Here is an 18,155-nt window from a genome sequence, read left to right as displayed (position 1 = left end):
CACAGAAAATTGTGTGGGCGTATGCGTGCCTAAAGGTGCAGATGCAGATGGTGAGCACAGTGGTGCTACACAAATCCTGGAGAATGAAGAGGCGTTGGATAGGCTTTGGCAGTAAACTATTGAAAACCACATTCAGAATAGCATACACAACCGATGTGACTCAACTGAACGGAATGGCAGAAGCCACAAGAGGGTTAGCAAAGGCAAACTGTAGAGTGGCTTTCCACACAGAGTGTGAACTTCCGAGAGCAGTGTGTTAAACACCACATGCCTGCTGCAACAGCTGACAAAGGAAATCGTGGATTACCCTCAGATAGCAATCTGAACCAAGATCTGGACGTCATACAAACACAGATGCAAGTACTAGATGCAAGACTTAACTATGAAGAGGGTATTGCAGTCATTGGGGATGTTATCTGGGACACGTGGATGGAATTAACAAATTTGCATGAAGTTGTCCATCAAGCGCTGCAGGAACAGTTAAGTCCCATCTCCTTGTTTTAGCACTACCTGAAAAGACTGAGCAAAGTGCAAGAAGAATTACCACTAGAATTACAGCTAATAGTGGAGCCGAGCAGACCAAAATTACAGCTAACAGTGGAGTTGAGCATCCAGAATTTGCCATCCTACTATCAAGTTGTTATGGTGGCTGTAATGTATTGGTGTGTGTGTGTGTGTGTGTGTGTGTGTGTGTGTGTGTGTGTGTGGTTTGAGGTTTTCGGGCGCTAAACAGCATGGTCATCAGCGCCCAATCGCATAGAAACAGGAACACATGCAGTAAAGGGACGAAGACGGACACCGAACAAGGAGAACGGCTAAAAGACACAGACCTGACACAGTTCCAAATCCTCAAATACAGAGGCAAAACAAGAGGAGAAGAAACACACTAAAAGAGGAAAGGAAACACAAGGAAAAGAGAACAGAAATCGAAGTGAAACAAGTAGGTAATCGTGACTGGCGGACCTCTTACCTAAAGCCTAGGTGAGCCAGTCACCCAGCAGCACATTAAAATCCTCTCCCTAAAATCCGAGGCAACAAATTGGACAGGACACAAAACCGTACGACCTTAACCACAGTCGTTGCGTCGTCTTGCAAAATAGAGGGCAAATCCGGTGGCAAGGAAACCACCGCCCTCTGGTCAGAGAATAAAGGACAGTCAAGTAAAATGTGGCGGACCGTAATGTGGACACCACAAGCACTGCAGATTGGGGGGTCCTCCCGCCGGAGTAAAAAACCGTGCGTTAAGGGACTGTGCCCGATGCGGAGGCGAGTGAGGAGAACCTCATCCCGCCTGCATGACTGGTAGGACGTACGCCATGGCTGCGTGGTGGCCTTGACCAGACGCAGCTTATTTTCACCGACTGCCAGCCACTCCTCTTCCCATTGACGCATAACACGAAAACGCAAAAGGGAGGTAACAGCATGGAGGGGGACGGCACATTCAACAACGTGAGGGAGGGAACATGCATCTTTGGCAGCCACATCCGCCAGTTCGTTTCCCCTAATACCCACGTGCCCCGGCGCCCAGCAGAAAGAAACCTCCTTCCCCTGCCGTTGCAGGTGGAGTAGGGCATCGTGGATGTTCTGGACGACCATATCTGCTGGGTACAAGTGTTGCATGGTCTGAAGGGCACTCAGGGAGTCAGAACAGATGAGAAACTTAAGACTGGGAACACATCTCATCTGCTCCAATGCCCGCAAGATCGCAAACAATTCAGCATCAAAGATGGTAAACGCTGCAGGAAGCCGTAACTTGACAACTCGATCAGGGAAAACAACAGCACAACCAACAGAGTCCCCCTGTTTAGAGCCATCCGTAAATACTGGTACATGGTCGGGATGCTGGTTTAAAATGTCATAAAATAAGGAGGTAAAAAGAAATGCAGGAGTGCAGCTCCTCCGGTACTCTGACAAGTCTAAAAGGACGCTGGGCCTCTGGAGCAACCAGGATGGCAGACGGGTAAAACCCTGAAGTTGGGGTGCCACACGCTCCACACCAAGGGACTCAAGCAAATGCTTGGCACGAATCCCAAATGGTCTCGTTGCCCTTGGGCGACTGGAAAAGAGACGTTCCATAGGCAGTCGGGCATCAGTAGAGTATGCAGGGGAGGTAGGACAGGCAAGGAATTGACACACCCGTCGCACCATGAGGAGTTTGCGCCGGATGGCGAGCGGCGGTTCCCCTGTCTCAGCACACAGGCTGGGGATGGGACTGGTACGGAAGGCACCAGTAGCCAGCCTGATACCCTCATGGTGTACTGTGTCAAGAATCTTGAGATACGAAGGCCTCGCTGACCCATACACAGAGCATCCATAGTCAAGAAGCGACCGGACGAAAGCCCTACAAAACTGCAGCAGACGCGCCCGATCTGCTCCCCAGGACCGATGGCTCAGACACTTCTAAATATTCAGTGCCTTCAGGGCACGCGCCTTGAGGTCTGTAAGGTGCGGCAACCACGACAACTTGGAATCAAAAGTGAGGCCCAGGAACCTCACAGTGTCCCTAAAAGGAAGAATGGTGCCCCTCAGACGCAATTCAGGGAAGGTAAAAGCATGTCGAGAACGATTAAAATGAACACACACAAATTTGTCTGCAGAAAAGGTAAAACCTGTCTTCGCAGTCCATGCCTCTAATCGCTTTATCGTAAGCTGCACCTGCCGACTAGCAGTGACAAGACTGGAGGAAGAACAGAAAACAGCAAAATCGTCCACAAACAAGGAGCACTGGGCAGGACTCCGGATAGTGGACGTGATACTGTTAATGGCGACGGCAAAGAGGGTGACACTTAAAACGCTTCCCTGAGGAACACCATTCTCCTGCACGTACAAATCAGATAACACATTACCAACCCGGTATCGAAAGAGGCGGCGGGAAAGAAAGGACCGAATGGAGATGGGGAGATGGCCACGAAAGCCCCACTGATGGAGTTGATTGAGGATAAGGCGGTGCCAAGTAGTGTCATACGCCTTATTAATGTCAAAGAATACACCTAGACAATGCTGGTTATGTAGGAAGGCCTGCTGAATGGCCGCCTCAAGCAGGGTCAAGTTGTCTATAGTTGAACGACATCTCCGAAAGCCACACTGAGAGTGGCTAAGGAGCTGCCTGGTCTCGAGCAGCCAAACCAGGCGACGGTTGACCATGCGTTCCAATGTCTTCCCGACACAGCTCGTCAAAGCAATACTCCGATAACTACTGGGATGCATTCGGTCTTTTCCCGGTTAGAGGAGGGAAATCAAAATCACCTCCCTCCACGAGTCAGGGAACGTGCCGGATGACCATATCATATTAAAACAATTCAGGAGAACTTCCTTGGATGGCAGCAACAAGTGCTGCAGCATGCTGTACAGGATTTGATCATCACCTGGCACAGTATCATGAGCCACAAACAGCGCCGAATCCAGTTCCCACATTGTGAAGGGGCAGTTGTAGGGTTCAGAATTTGGAGACCGGAAGTCCAAGTGATCCCTCTCGATGGCAGTGCGGTAGCGGCAGAAATCTGGATCACAGTTAATAGTGGCAGTAGATTCGGCAAAATACATGGCCAGTGTCTGGGCAATGTCTCTCGGCGCCGTGAGTAGACAACCCTGATGCAGCAATGCCGTGACAGGTAGTTGGCTGCGTTTCCCGTAAATCCTCCTGATGGCTTCCCATACTTTTGTAGAACTAGTGGAGCGGGAGATGGAGTTCAGGAACGATTGCCATGACCGTCGTTTACTCTCTTTAATCACTCGCCGCGCTTTGGCTCTTGCCACCCGAAAGGCCGCAAGATTGTCAGCTGAGGGACGGCACTTGACGCGGCGCAGAGCTGCACGGCGGGCTCGGATGGCTGAGCGGCACTCAGTGTTCCACCAAGGGACAGGGCACCTCTTGGGATGACTTGAGGACCGTGGGATCGACAATTCAGCAGCATGGGAGATCACGGCTGTAACATAGTCGACCCATTCGTGGACGCTGGCACGGTGTTCCAAAACAGCTAAATCGCTGAAAAGTGTCCAGTCAGCTCTGCAGAGGTGCCACCTGGGTGGCACTGGTAATGCCACAGTCTCATCCAGGAGGCGAATCCAAAGGGGGAAGTGGTCACTAAAATGGAGGTCAGTGGCAACCTCCCACAGAGCAGAATCCGCGAGTGCTGGAGAGCAAAAGGAAAGGTCAATAGCTGACAACGACCCAGAAGCAGTACAGAAAGGAGTGGGAGCACCAGAGTTGAGGATGCACAGTTCTTCGGATGCCATGAGGCTTTCCAGAATGCGACCCCTGGGGCAAGTAGTCGTAGAGCCCCATAAGACATTATGAGCATTGAAGTCCCCCAGAAGGAGAAATGGGCGGGGGAGTTGGGTAATAAGGTCTGTGAGAGCCTCAGAGTCTATTGCATCCTGAGGTGGTAAGTAAACGGAACAGATTGTGAGCCTCCGCCCCACAAGAAGGTCAACGGCAACTGCTTGCTAGTCCGTAACGAGAGGGAGCTCAGATGAGTGGTGCATGTCATGGACAAAAACTGCAACACCACCCTTTGCCCTTTCCCCCATCAGATCATCTTTTTGATACATGGTATAGCCACATAAAGAAGGAGCATCAGTGGCCCGGAAATGTGTCTCTTGGAGACATAAGCAAAAGGGGTGCTCTTGTACAAGGAGTTGTAATTCGGCCACATGCTTCCTGAACCCATTCAGGTTCCACTGTAATATGGGAGCCAGTGATCAGGGTGCCTGAATTTTCACCCTGCCCCTGTGCTTTGGAGGAGAGCCCGTACTGGCCGGAGATTTATTCCTGGGGCGAGAATATCGCCCCCGGTCGACATCAATGTCCATCAGCTCTGATGGCGACCCAAGGGAGATGTCAGATAGTACGATGGCATCGTCATCGGACTGACCCTGACTAGTCTCCTCAGGTGGCAAAACCTTCACCTTCGGCGTCTTCGTCTTGGGGGGCTTAGAATGCAGAACCTTGTCAACAGTTGGAGCTTTACTCGCCTGGGCAGAAGGTGCCATATGGGGAGGGGCAGGAAGTACCCCAATGTCAGCAACCACGGCCTTGTCCGTCGTTGTGGGGAGAGCTGCAGGTTGCAAAACAACCGCAGCAGCACAAGTGCACTGGCAAACGCAGGTATTAGTGCTGACACTAGCAATCTCCGTTTGTGTAGCAACAGTGGCCAACTGTGCCGGTTTCTGCAGAGTGGAAGCGAAAGATGTTGTAAACACAGGAGGCTGCATGGCCTTAAAGAGCTTCTTGGCCTCACCATAGGGGATGCGCTTAGTTGTTTTGATCTCCTGATCTTCCGTTCCTCGAGATAGATGGGGCAGACCCGGCTCCAGACAGGGTGACTCCCAGAGCAATTCACGCACTTCACAGGCGATGAACAATCGGCTCCTTCATGGGCAGGCTGACCACATTTACCACAAGTAAAATTGCACCCCAACGTAGTATGCCCAAAGCGCTGACATTTAAAACAGCGCATTGGGTTGGGGAAATATGGCCGTACTGGCAAACGTAAGAAACCCACTTTAACATGCTCTGGGAGTCTCGGGCAATTGAACGTGAGAATAAACGAGTCGGATTTGACTAGGTCACCATCGACTCGTTTCATAATATGCTGCACGTCGACAATACCTTCGTCAGCCCACTCAGATTTCAACTCGTCCTTGGGGATATCCACCAAGTCCCTACATGTCACAACACCCTTACTATAGTTCAAAGTGGAGTGGAGCTCGGTCTCGATAGCGTACTCTCCGAGACAGGTTGCTTTCCAAAGAGAAGTGACTTGACGGGAACTAGAAGTTTCAACTAACAGAGTCCCATTGCGCAGACGCTTCACAGATTTCAGTGTTCCTTCAATTCCCTCAAGACCCTTGTGGATGTAAAAGGGAGAAACTCTCTCAAAGCTACCTTCCTTCCATTTGACAATCAAAAACACATTCTGATTATCAGCATGTGCTCTGTTACGACAGTCTGATAAATCTCTAGTAACACCAGGCGCTGGAGGACTCCCAGCACAAAGTCGCTTTTTCGATTGGGTGTGTTTTCCTACCAGTGGCCCACCCAATCCACTGGTCCCATGAGCAGCTAGGGAACTAAAGGTCTGCTCAGACAGAGCCCCGCGTGCCTGAGTAAGCCTTATACAACTGGGGTGCGGCTGGTGCCCCAGAGGTTGCCTGCTTGCGACTGTTCCACCCCAACAGCCATGCATCTTATAGGCGCGCAGCACACCGTAAGATTGAGGGGTTTTTATAGAGGTTTACCTTCCTCGCAATCCAGGCGGTCAAGCCAAAATTACCATTCCCCGCAGCACACAACATTCCACCGCCGCGCCATGCGGAGGTCGCTGAAGTATGTCCGGGGTTTACAGTGACAGGAGACTGGCAGCGCTGACCAGTCCCCAGCTCAGGACCCCGGGGTCGCCAAGCCCATACTCAGCAAATGAATGCTGAGCCCCTGGGGGGTATTGGTGAAGATATCAGTGGCTGACAAGCATGCAGTCTTTAGGTGTTGCACAATGCACACTTATCCTGTGAAGTTGTTAACAGTTGGAAGATTTGTGCAAGTGAGAGACAAACAGGTGCTACAATTAGCAGCAGACAGCAGCTGACACGTGGTGATGACCAAGGGTGAGCTCCAGCAATGTCAGAGTGGGTTAGTCGCCATATGCCCAACTCACAAGATAGCAATGAGTTGGAGCGTATCCATCACACAACTATTCAAGGGTAAAACAGAGGAGTGACCTTGCCAGAAGAAGCTGGTCAAACAGGAACCATACTTTCAGAGAGCAGATGTAAAATGGATATACTGAGTCTACAACAATGCAGTGATGGCTGCTAGTTGCTATCAACAAGTGAAACTCATGAGGGCAAGGTGTTTAGAACTGTGAGGTAGTGGTCTATTCACCAATGGGACTGTGTGAAATTACGGGACCCATGTTTCATTTACCATTTTCTATGAGGGGAGTTACACTGCTGAATGTAACGTAGCCATAGCTGTATTGGCCCGACAATAGAGATGGGCAAAACTGTTCTTTCCAGAGATTGGATCAGAACTGTTCACTCCCTGAAATGAATTAGCTCTTTTTCATGACTCACCACTCATTTACAATAGAAAATAAATGGAAGGCACATTGCCCTTTAAACTTGGTTTATTCCAGTACTATAACTGTATTTTGATCTTATTTGATCCTATTATGAAGTAACACAAATAATGAGTAAGAATTTTGTATTGTTTATTGAAATTTCCACGATATGACAAAGTTTTTGATTATTGATTATTTTGCACTATCGTGGTTTTTTGGGTGATCGGAAAATGTTGTAACTTGAGATTTACATTAAAAATATATTTGGCTATAATGTATTAAAATTTCATTAACCTCATACAAATACATCACAAGCCATATATTTTTAAAGTGAACATTTCCTTCCGAAGACGCCTAAAATCGCAAAATCCGTACCAGAATAAGAAAAAAAAATATAAATTTGACTGTAAAACGAAAGTGCTGCATATAGCCTTACGCAGAATAAAACAAGGAAAATGTTGGTGTATCACATTTTGCGATACGTTTATCGGTTCGCTCGTAATTAAAGCGTAAATTCGAGTGTCCATAATAAAAATCCTATAGTAAGAGGAGTCATCAGGAACCTAATCTAATCAGTTTAAACAAATAAAAATAAATTAAAGACAATTGATGTATACATAACATAATAATGTAATATACATAGCGGTATTACTACGAAGAACAATATCCAGTGGGGACGAACTCCGATGCAGAGGCGCTGAGTCGAGCAGGTCGAGCCGCGAGCTGTATTACTGCATGAGCTGAGACCGCAGAGACCAGAGTGACACCTGAGTCGCTTTGCTCAACGCTCTGGCTAGAGTCGAGACGGTGGGGTGAGCGTTGAGCGGGCGAGTTCCGAGGGTGGGGGGAGTGGTGAACTTACCCGCTCCGAGACAAATCGTCCGTTCCCTTGCGAGCAGGTTTTTGCAAGTAGTTCCTATGTTATCCGCTAGGTGGCTCTCTGTCCTGTTGCTCGCATCAACTGCCCAGAGGGCAGGACGTGCGACTGAAACGATTGCCGACAGAGTGCGATGCAAAGTTAAGCTGCGCCAGACACTGCACACGGCAGATGACGCACAGAGACGGCACGGCATATGTGAAACACAAAATCCAATGGGGCACTGCACAATGCAGGCAGCCAAGGTAGAAGCAGGGCAGAGGCCGGCGCTGGCTGTGTTGTGTGGCGTGCACTGTGCTCTGACCACAGCAGAGGCGCTGCTGATATGCTCCGTCTCTCTCTCTCTCTCTCTCTCTCTCTCTCTCTCTCTCTCTCTGCCGTGGGAAACGTTTGGAGCTACTGTTCTTTTTTTCTGAATCCCTGATTGTTCACTCCTTTGAAAGATTCAACTCTATGAATTAGTTCAAGATCGGATCCCCCATCTCTACCCGACAAACCTCTAGAGATGTTGTCAAAAAAACCATATCTTCCTTAACGACACCCAGGAACGGAGCCTGGGCCATTCATTAAGTTGGAGGGTAGCTGCACAGCAGGTACAGATTACTGCAGTGCAATTGTGGAACAGTACTGAGAAACAAGAATCAGGTAGCCTAACTGATCTCGAGTGCCGCAAATCCAACTGCCATGGAGACTGATTTTGCTCTCCCTAGCTCTTACGTATCTGAAACAACAACGCGTATAAGTACCTAATCCAAGGGTAATTCAAGTTCCCGTAGACTGGAGCAAGAGATAAAAGACAGATTTACGGAGTATGAGATCAGTATAGTAACTTTTGTAGTAGTTAAGAGTTACTGATTTAGTATTATATATTTGCTTTACAGATTAAGGGATAGAAGTAATTTAAAACAGAGAACTGAGCTGAGCAAGACCCGAGGAGCCATCTTTGATTAAAATTATTAGTCTTTATCTAAAATAATGAGAAGCAATGTGGATGCCACTGTGGATAGTTGCATTAACAGCCACGAGCCTGTGGCAATTAATGTGGAGACATGTGGGTCACAATAACAGACACAAGGGGATTGCAAAGCCAGGATACCAGAGCACAACAGTGAACCCTATCACACATCGGTAACTTTGTAGCCAATGGGGTGATGTCACCACACCACGTCAGGCTCCTGTTATGGGCAACATGATTACGTGCACAGTTCCAATGAAATGAATGTGTGCCAGAGGCATATGAATAATTCTGGATTTTGAGGCAGGGATCACTTATCTCCAGAAACCAGCAGCCCCTGGACTATGCTGGACAGGGAGATGACTGGGCACCGCCAGCAGCAGCAGCCCCCGTGGGTTCGAGACTGTGCTGCAACTGCCGTCAGCACTATGCCCTTCACAGGACTTGGTGCCACAATGGGACTTGGTGCCACAGCTCCACTGAACTGCCATCCATGCTTGCTGCCGCCAACACTAGGTACTAGTGAGACTTAGCACCACAGTGCCAGGTGCTGTCCAACTCCTGCCAGAGAGCAGTGAGTTTGACCCAACACACAATCATTTTCACATGCCATCATGGCAAGGGACCACTCGGCCTCAACGATGCTGAGGGAAGTAGAGCGCCACTGACAGCTATGGCCATGGACTCCAAAGGTTGCTGGCTTTCCACGGGCTTGCTGTCAGCACAGCAGAGCACCGGCTCAGTAGCCAGTACAGGAGCCACTGCCCATATGTCAGCACCAGCAATGGACAACAAGGTGTCATCACCTCACGTCATGTACTGAAGTCAACAAGTCATTCTGAATTGTCACCAGTGTTTCCACTGGGGACTCTGGACCCACCAATCACACAGCACCCTTCATTATACACCTTATGACAACAGTCTTGAGTGTAGCACAATACTACAACAACATTTTTCTAGAGAGCATCTGAATTATACCTACTACATGAATGAGACGATATTACTGTTACCTCTGGCGCTCAGAAATACACAAATTGAAACTACTTTATTTGCAACTAATTGTCTGTGTGCAAGTGTTTTGTTCTTTTTTTTTCCCTAATATAAGCCATACTGGGTCTAAAAATTTACAAAAATAAGAATAGTCTGTCACATTAAAGATTCAATATGTTTTCTGTACATTAGACAGCACAAAAACTGGTTGCCCTAAGAATTTTAAGTGTAGCCGTCTGCAAGATGTGGGAACACTGCAGGATGTGCAAGTGTCTGGAGGAAGTGTCTACAGTTTGAGTCATTATACTGCTGCATTCGCTCATGGTTTAGTGGTAAACATTAAATAATATATCTGCAGAGTCATGAATTCTGAGTCCATTCATTCCTTTATTTTTTTTTTTAACTGCATTTGAGCCATCTGCTAAAGTTACCAGTCTAATGGAGCCTCAAAGGTAACTTCTTCACTTTATAATTCACCAGCAATAGAAAAACCTTTCACAGAAAAGCTCATGGCTGCTTGAAGATACAAACCATTTATGCTCGAGAGTTTCCTCACACTACAGCGGCCACCAGTAATTGGCCATCCACTGATGGCCGGTGGCCACCGGCCGTCGTCCGACCCTGCGAATGCAGCACAATGCGTCTTGGGAACGTTTCTGCACTCACATTGTTAAGCATAAAATTATTTCTTATTGTAGTCTGATTTTCTGGACAAAATAACTCTGATAAACTGAGTGAATCGTGCAGTTACAGAACATGCTTAAGTTACTAGAATGTATTTATCAACTATCATTTTCTTATTTGAAGTTCTACTATCTATCCTGAAGTTACGAACTGAATTTTGCTTACTGGAATCTTACATACATTGCTTAAGTTTTACAAAACAGTGTCGCAAGTAGGCCGGCCGCTGTGGCCGAGCGGTTGTAGGTGCTTCAGTCCGGAAGCGCGCGACTTCTACGGTCGCAGGTTCGAATCCTGCCTCGGGCATGGATGTGTGTGATGTCCTTGGGTTTAAGTAGTTCTAAGTCTACGGGACTGATGACCTCAGATGTTAAGTCCCATAGTGCTCAGAGCCATCTGAACCATTTTTGCCACAAGTGGAGTATATTGAATATTTGTTGTATTTGGTATCCTTTGGGTTTAATACAGGGGTGGAGGCAGGTTTAAACATTTGTGTCATGTGAGGCGAGTGCTGTTTGACCAATCATATTGGAAAAGGTTTTCTCATTTCAAGAAAGGTCGTTCTGTTGTGTATGGTTTTCCACATTCAAGAAGTCTTGATGACTGAAATATGTGATGAACTACGACCATTTAACCTTTGTGCAACACTTGCATTTAATAGGCAAGAAATCAAAGGGGTGACTGTAACTATCGAGACTCCTTACAGGCACAAAGTAAGAAAGTGACCAACAAGACTGTAACAAATGTTGTTATTATGTGATAACGCACACCGCTGATTTCACAAACAAAGCTATTCAAGAAAGTCATCCCTTAAGCACTTATTCTTCCGATGTGCCCTCAATGTTCACCTTTTTGTTCTTTAACGTACAACTGCTGAGAAAATTTAGTTCCAGACAAAAATGCACTTCCAGCCTGGCTTGATGATGTCTTTAACTCGGAACCAGTAGGTTTCTCCAGCCTTGGAATTGGTAATGTACCTGGGCATTGCTAGATAGTTTTAGATAATGTTACGGAATATACTGCTGATAATTATTTTCTCTGTTATGTTTCAGTTGTGTCCCATAAACTAAAGGGAAAATGCTAGTAAAATATGCACTGTACTAATATGCCTGAACTACAATTTACCACAATAACTTTATAACAAAAGTATGTTTCACTAAAATAAAGTATCTGTAACATGAGTGTGCCTATACCAGCACAAGATATTTCACACTTTTGACTTCAAAATGATCTGTGTTTACATGCTGTCCCATGTCGTATTAAACTAGTATGGAAATAGGGCAGATGGATTGGACACACAAGTTTTATCAGTAAATTTCTTAAATAAAATTTTGTATTCACAAAAATAAAAAATTATGTTGCCAGAAGCAGAAACAGGTACTATCAAGTCAAAGTATCACAAATTTTTTGCCTTTGCATTATGGGGTATTGGAAGTAGTGAAAAGGCTTATGATGGAGATTTTTTAAAGATTTCCTTATTCATTTTTGATCTGGTTGCTTTTAGCTCTGTTACAGCATAGGAAAAAAGCTGGCATCCAGTGATATTTGAACCAACAGCCAATGCAGCCTTCAGTTGATTCCATTACATCAGAGCTTTCAAAGGGTTGCTGCATTCGTCCCTCACTTACTGTCCAGTGATTGTCCAGACAGATAAATTGCAACATGAAAGACACGATTAGTTGCAATATCCAGGTGGGATGAACTTCCTCAGCTCATATCGTTAAATTGATAACATGTTGTCACACATTAAGTGAAAATCACTTATATTATTCAATTAAAATGATAAGAAAATATCAAGCAAATTTAGTAGGGTAATTCTGTGCCATACAGGAAGTACCACAATGAGCACATAGTTTCAAACACACGCAGCATTGTCGCCATGTTTCAGTTATACTACCAGCACGGGATATGTTTCCAAGATAATGCATTAATTGAGCGAGCTAAGAAGTGAGCACAGCTTGCATCTCAAAGACAGCCACTGAGAGCCAGAGTACCAAACTCATAAGTCATTAAGCTTTATTCCATTTTGTACTTATGTTCAGAGGCTAAGGCACAATAACTGAGAATACTCAGATCTGTGACTGCAAACTAAGCATTATAAATCAACAACTATCACAATTATTTTTGTTTTTCTGTTTTAAGTGTACTGAAAACCAAGCAGCTTATTCAAAAGACATGATCCACATTTTTAAAGCATTCCAGTTATACCGTAAACATTATGAGTAGGCAACACGTTTTGATCATTGTGGACACAGAAAATGTTTTTCTTAGAACACTGTCACTGGCACTAACCCCAAAACAGAGCAACACAAATGAAAACACGACACAGCAACTGACTGCAAAAAGCAAACATCCACAGACACACTTCATAAAGTACAAATAACGAAGTCCAAATCAAGAAAGACTACTGTGCCAGGAAACCATACTCAATGACTGACGAAGGTGGCTCAGAAAATTATGAAGAAAATGAAACCAGAATTTGTGTACAGTGCAGGCTCAGTTCCAGTTTCTGGTAACATAAAAGGAGCAGTAGTTGTTATCAGCCCATGGAACAAGGAACACAGCATGCTAATGATGTCTAGAATAAGTCATGCTTAATCAATACAGTCTTTCAGTCTACAAATACAGTACTGCAAGAATGGCAAGAGTCATCTGCTCATAATGATTACAATATAACTGCTGACGATGCTTTGCCAATAAAACCAAAAAGTGCCTGTGCTGAAGAGCTTTTCAAGTTGTGGCATGGTCGACAGAGAGCATGAAATAATTATGGGTTCACCAAGCTAAGCGTGGTGCTGATTTTCTATGCAACACCTAATAGTCAAGACAGAATGTTATTAATTTAGTCCCTGATGGTTTCATACATATAATACCTCTAGGCCACCACCATATTCGTGTTAGAGTTGTCGAAGTGTAATGCGACAGCACAGACACATTTGCAGAAACTACCCGTATGGTGCTGATTAATGATGGCAAACCACCACTATTTTATGTTGATAATGGTTAGTGTTAGGCAGCTTACAGCATAGTTTACGAAACACAACAGTAAAAATACACTCCACATGAAAGTGAACCTAAAGTGGATGGAACAAATCATTGTACACACTAACAGAACTGTAAATACTAAATCTACTGGTTAAATTCACAACTTATGGAAAAGATAGAGAAGGCTTTGGCTGAAAGCTAATATGTGTGCTTTTATTGAGACTTATGTTTTCCTTATATTGTTGATATTCCAACCTGGAGTTTCAATTGTTTGATTTTGTTTAAATTCATTGTGAACAGTCTTTAAATTTCAATATCTTGTTTGTGTGTACACTTTATATAAGTGAACATACCTAAATTAATTAATGGAAGAGGAAAAAATGAAATACACACACACACACACACACACACACACACACACACACACACACACAGAGGAAGGGGGAGAGAGAAGGGGGGAGGGGGGGGAGAGAGAGAGAGAGAGAGAGAGAGAGAGAGAGAGAGAGAGAGAGAGAGAGAGAGAGAGAGAGGATAGAGAAGGGGAGAGGATAGAGAAGGGGAGAGGGGGAGGGAGAGGGTGAGGGTGAGGGTGAGGGTGAGGGTGAGGGTGAGGGGGAGGGAGAGGGGGAGGGGGAGGGGGAGGGAGAGGGGGAGGGAGAGGGGGAGGGAGAGGGGGAGGGAGAGGGGGAGGGAGAGGGGGAGGGAGAGGGGGAGGGAGAGGGGGAGGGGGAGGGGGAGGGAGGGTGGGAGGGAGGGGAAGGGGGAGAGAGGGAGGGGAGGGGGAGGGAGAGGGGGAGGGAGAGGGGGAGGGAGAGGGGGAGGGGGAGGGAGGGTGGGAGGGAGGGGAAGGGGGAGAGAGGGAGGGGAGGGGGAGGGAGAGGGGGAGGGAGAGGGGGAGGGAGAGGGGGAGGGAGAGGGGAGGGAGAGGGGGAGGGAGAGGGGGAGGGAGAGGGGGAGGGAGAGGGGGAGGGAGAGGGGGAGGGAGAGGGGGAGGGACGAAGAGAGACTGTACAGCTCAGACACTGAAAGACTTTACAGCTCTACAACATTTTCATATACACAGTGAGAGCAGTGCAAAACAGAAATAGATTTGCTTACCAGTACAGCAACAATCCAAAGTGCCATTGGAGCAGCCTCTATTTTGTGAAGCCTAGTTTGTTGGACTTGTTTATAAGAAACTGGCAGATAAAGACTCTGCAAGAACCTTGTGAACATAAGTGGTATATATGGTTCCCAATCAATATATCCAATATTGTGATGGGCAAGACGAGCCATCAACCACATGATTTCCTGCAAAACATGAGAGTATAAGTTAAATTATGCAATAACCTCACCATTACTTGCAATAGACCACAGTCCACAAGCAACTCTGTAAGATGTACTTAGATATGGTATTATACAGAACAGTATGAAGTGAATTAGGTTAAATAAATTTTTGCAAAAAAACTTTATTCCAAATAATAGTTAGTGTCAGGGAAGAGTAACACTCTCTGAAACAGAACACCAGATTGGATGTCAAGCTTAACTCTAACAACATTCACATCTAGTATTTAATAAGACTCCCTCTTTATTCATCTCACTATTTGTACACAATATTTATAATAGTTTCATATGGAATCTCAGTATTTTTCCATCTGCATGAGAAGTTAACGGAGAAGATACTCAAAGGTAATTTTAATGGGAGGGTCGTCTAGAACTGGGCTTCACCAAGATGTCCATTTTCTGTAGAGATGTATATTGGTGGGACATATATAACTGCAGCGAGAAGCGTGAGGCACTGGCCTGTAACGTTATGCTGGTTCAAAATCTGCTGAAATGTAAAAGAATTTGTCCATGTTCATGACAACAGCTAATATTGTGAATAGTTCATCAGACAGGGGCATAAATTCAGTGGAGTACAAATAATTTTCTTCTTTGTTGCAACAGCTGATTCTTGAAAATAATCTAGAATTCTTCCGATATGCAAACTTTACATGTGATTTGTGTAATAATCAAATTTACACAGGCACCACTTTAAATAATACTGTTCATCACACTGTCATGGCAAACAACAAACATAAATTCCATGTAAAAATCTGATGGAAAACTGACCTGCTGGCTACAAAAATCTGCCATTATTTATAGCAAACATGTAATAGATTAATTATTATAAACAGACTTTAAGTGAGTTACAATTAAAAGTTTTATACTGAATTGACAATTCAGATGGTACAATACTTCTAATTTACAAGTAAATGTTTTTAAATACAAAGGTCGCAGTAATCAGTATGTTTTCGTAGTGACATACGAAATATTCAATTTAACAATTCAGTTACTCATTTCTTTACTTATGGCCAATCTAGTTAATAAAAATAGTTCCTACCATATACTGAGAAATGAAATTAAATATAGAATTTCATGATATAGGCAAAACTTATGTATTTGACTTAGTTATCAGGAAGTTAGATTTGTTTGCATTTGCTAATAATGTCCTCATCATGCATTTGCTAATAATGTCCTCATCATGAATTGTACAGTTTTAACATATTTACTTGTTTCTATAACAAAAATGCCACAGCTGGATACTTGACTGCATCAAATGTTAGTTTCTGCCAATCACACATTCCTCCTCCCACAACTGCACAGACCTCTGACAGAACACAGAAATAACAGCCTGTAGGGAATCGTGCAATGAGTCACACCATGTCTGCTGCAGGCCTCCATGGCAGACTGACCAGCACGTTCATTTTCCTGACTCCCTGCAGGCCCTGGCACACTGCAAAATGATACAGTTCCCCTGCTGCTGGAGGAAGTACAGTTGGTCATGTATCAGCTGTGCCAACTTCTTAGCTAGGTACACGTTGTGCAATGATCTTAGTGCACTAAGCGAATTGATGTGCCCCGAACATGCCACACCTGCTCCAGCACTTTCAGGATAACATGGAGCTCTGCGAAAAAAATGGTCTAGGCATGGGGAAGGCGAATCCTGATGACAAGGCTTGGGAACACTACTAACAGTAGAGCGACGCATATCTACAATGGTAAAAAACAGAGAGTGAAATGTAATGTCTCGTGTAATCTCTCTCGAAATTTGTAAAGTCTAAAATAAGTCTGGGCCTTTGGAGGAGTCAAGGTGCTAATCTAAGGCAACCCTGATGTAGAACATTAAAACTACCCACAACCTTCTAAAAGGCAATCCTTCATACAAATCCCGAAGGGCTTGGTTGGTTTTTGCCAATTACAAAAAAGCCTTGCCATTGTAGGGTAAACAATGGTATAGTGTGCATGTGTGTATGATGTGGATAGCATTTTATATGCCTGACGAACCATGAGAAGCGATTGCCTGATGTGAATCAGTGGTTCTGCAGCCTCAGCACAGAGGCTTGCATAGAATGCCCCAGTGGCCAGCTGAATCCCTTCATGGTGCACCACGTCCAGTAGAGAAGCCACTGGACCACTGGGCACCTTCCTCCTCTCTCAGAAATCCTCCTGTTGGTCTCCCATACAACAGTACTCTTGTACTGTTCATAGAGCAGTTAATGGTCATCAGGAACTGTTGCCACGATCTCTTCTTGCTCTGTCGAATAAACCAGTGACATTTAGCCCTTGCCGACAGATAAACAGTGAGGTTCTCTGCAATTGGCCAGCACTTGAACCAATGCAGAGCTGCCAACCTGGTCCTGATTGCAGAGCAGTAGCCATCACTCCTCAAGGGACAGACAGCCTTTTCAGTTGCCCAGAAAACTGCAGAAGTAACACTTCAGCGACATGGTGGATAATTTACACAATTGGTCCAACCATTCTTGGATGCTGATACAATGTTTATACTCACCAAGGTAGCTGTAAAGTGTCTCTACTGCGCACCCATCACAGGGGTTTTCTGTTAGGCATCACTCTGTCTGGCAGGTGAATCCAGATCAGGAAGTAATCACTGTCATTTAAGTCAGTGGACGCTTTCTATTGAGCAATGTAGGCAAGGGCTGGACAGGAAAGTGGCAAATAGATAGCAGAAAACAGCCCTGTTGCAGTGCGATAGCAGAAAACAACCCTGTTGCAGTGCAAAAGTGTGTGCTTGAGCCCATATTTACCAAATACACAAATGAAGACATGAGAAACCTCTCCGTTGCTCTACCCCTGGAGCAGGTAGTTGCAGAGCCCCAAATACACAAATGAAGACATGAGAAACCTCTCCGTTTCTCTACCCCTGGAGCAGGTAGTTGCAGAGCCCCAAAGCACATTTTGTGCATTAAAATCACCAGAGAGGATGAAGAGGTAGGGGGGTCAAGTAAGAAGGTTATAAAGAGCCACTTCATCAAGCACGACATGTGGTTGCAGGTAGAGGTAACATATGGTCAACCAATGACAAACATGCACGGACACTGTAGTGCTGGTAGGTTGGTCATGAGGAAGATAGGCAAGGAATGGTACGTACTGTTGCGAAAAATAAAATTAAAAATTTGTGTAGGTAACTAGCTACAGCCATGAGATACTTACAGAAAAGCACTTTTATTTGTCATTAGCTGTATATATATATCATTTATTTTTGACCAGTTTCAGTTATTTCAACCATCATCAACAGGAACAAAATGATATAAAAATACATATTTCTTAAAAAGGACACTTTCAT

General features: G+C 45.3%; 1 protein-coding gene across 1 annotated transcript in view; it reads right to left on the bottom strand.

Annotated features, from left to right (window-relative positions):
* LOC126187752 (proteasome activator complex subunit 4-like) overlaps positions 1-18,155 on the bottom strand; it is a 255,098-nt gene that overhangs the window by 208,736 nt on the left and 28,207 nt on the right. Inside the window, exon 6 of the mRNA XM_049929005.1 lies at positions 14,648-14,839. Coding sequence (XP_049784962.1) covers positions 14,648-14,839 — 192 coding nt within the window. The remainder of the gene's footprint in view (positions 1-14,647; positions 14,840-18,155) is intronic.

Source organism: Schistocerca cancellata, chromosome 5, assembly GCF_023864275.1.
Source record: "Schistocerca cancellata isolate TAMUIC-IGC-003103 chromosome 5, iqSchCanc2.1, whole genome shotgun sequence".
Taxonomy (NCBI): Eukaryota; Metazoa; Arthropoda; class Insecta; order Orthoptera; family Acrididae; genus Schistocerca; species Schistocerca cancellata.
This window is presented reverse-complemented; position numbering and strand designations above follow the sequence as displayed.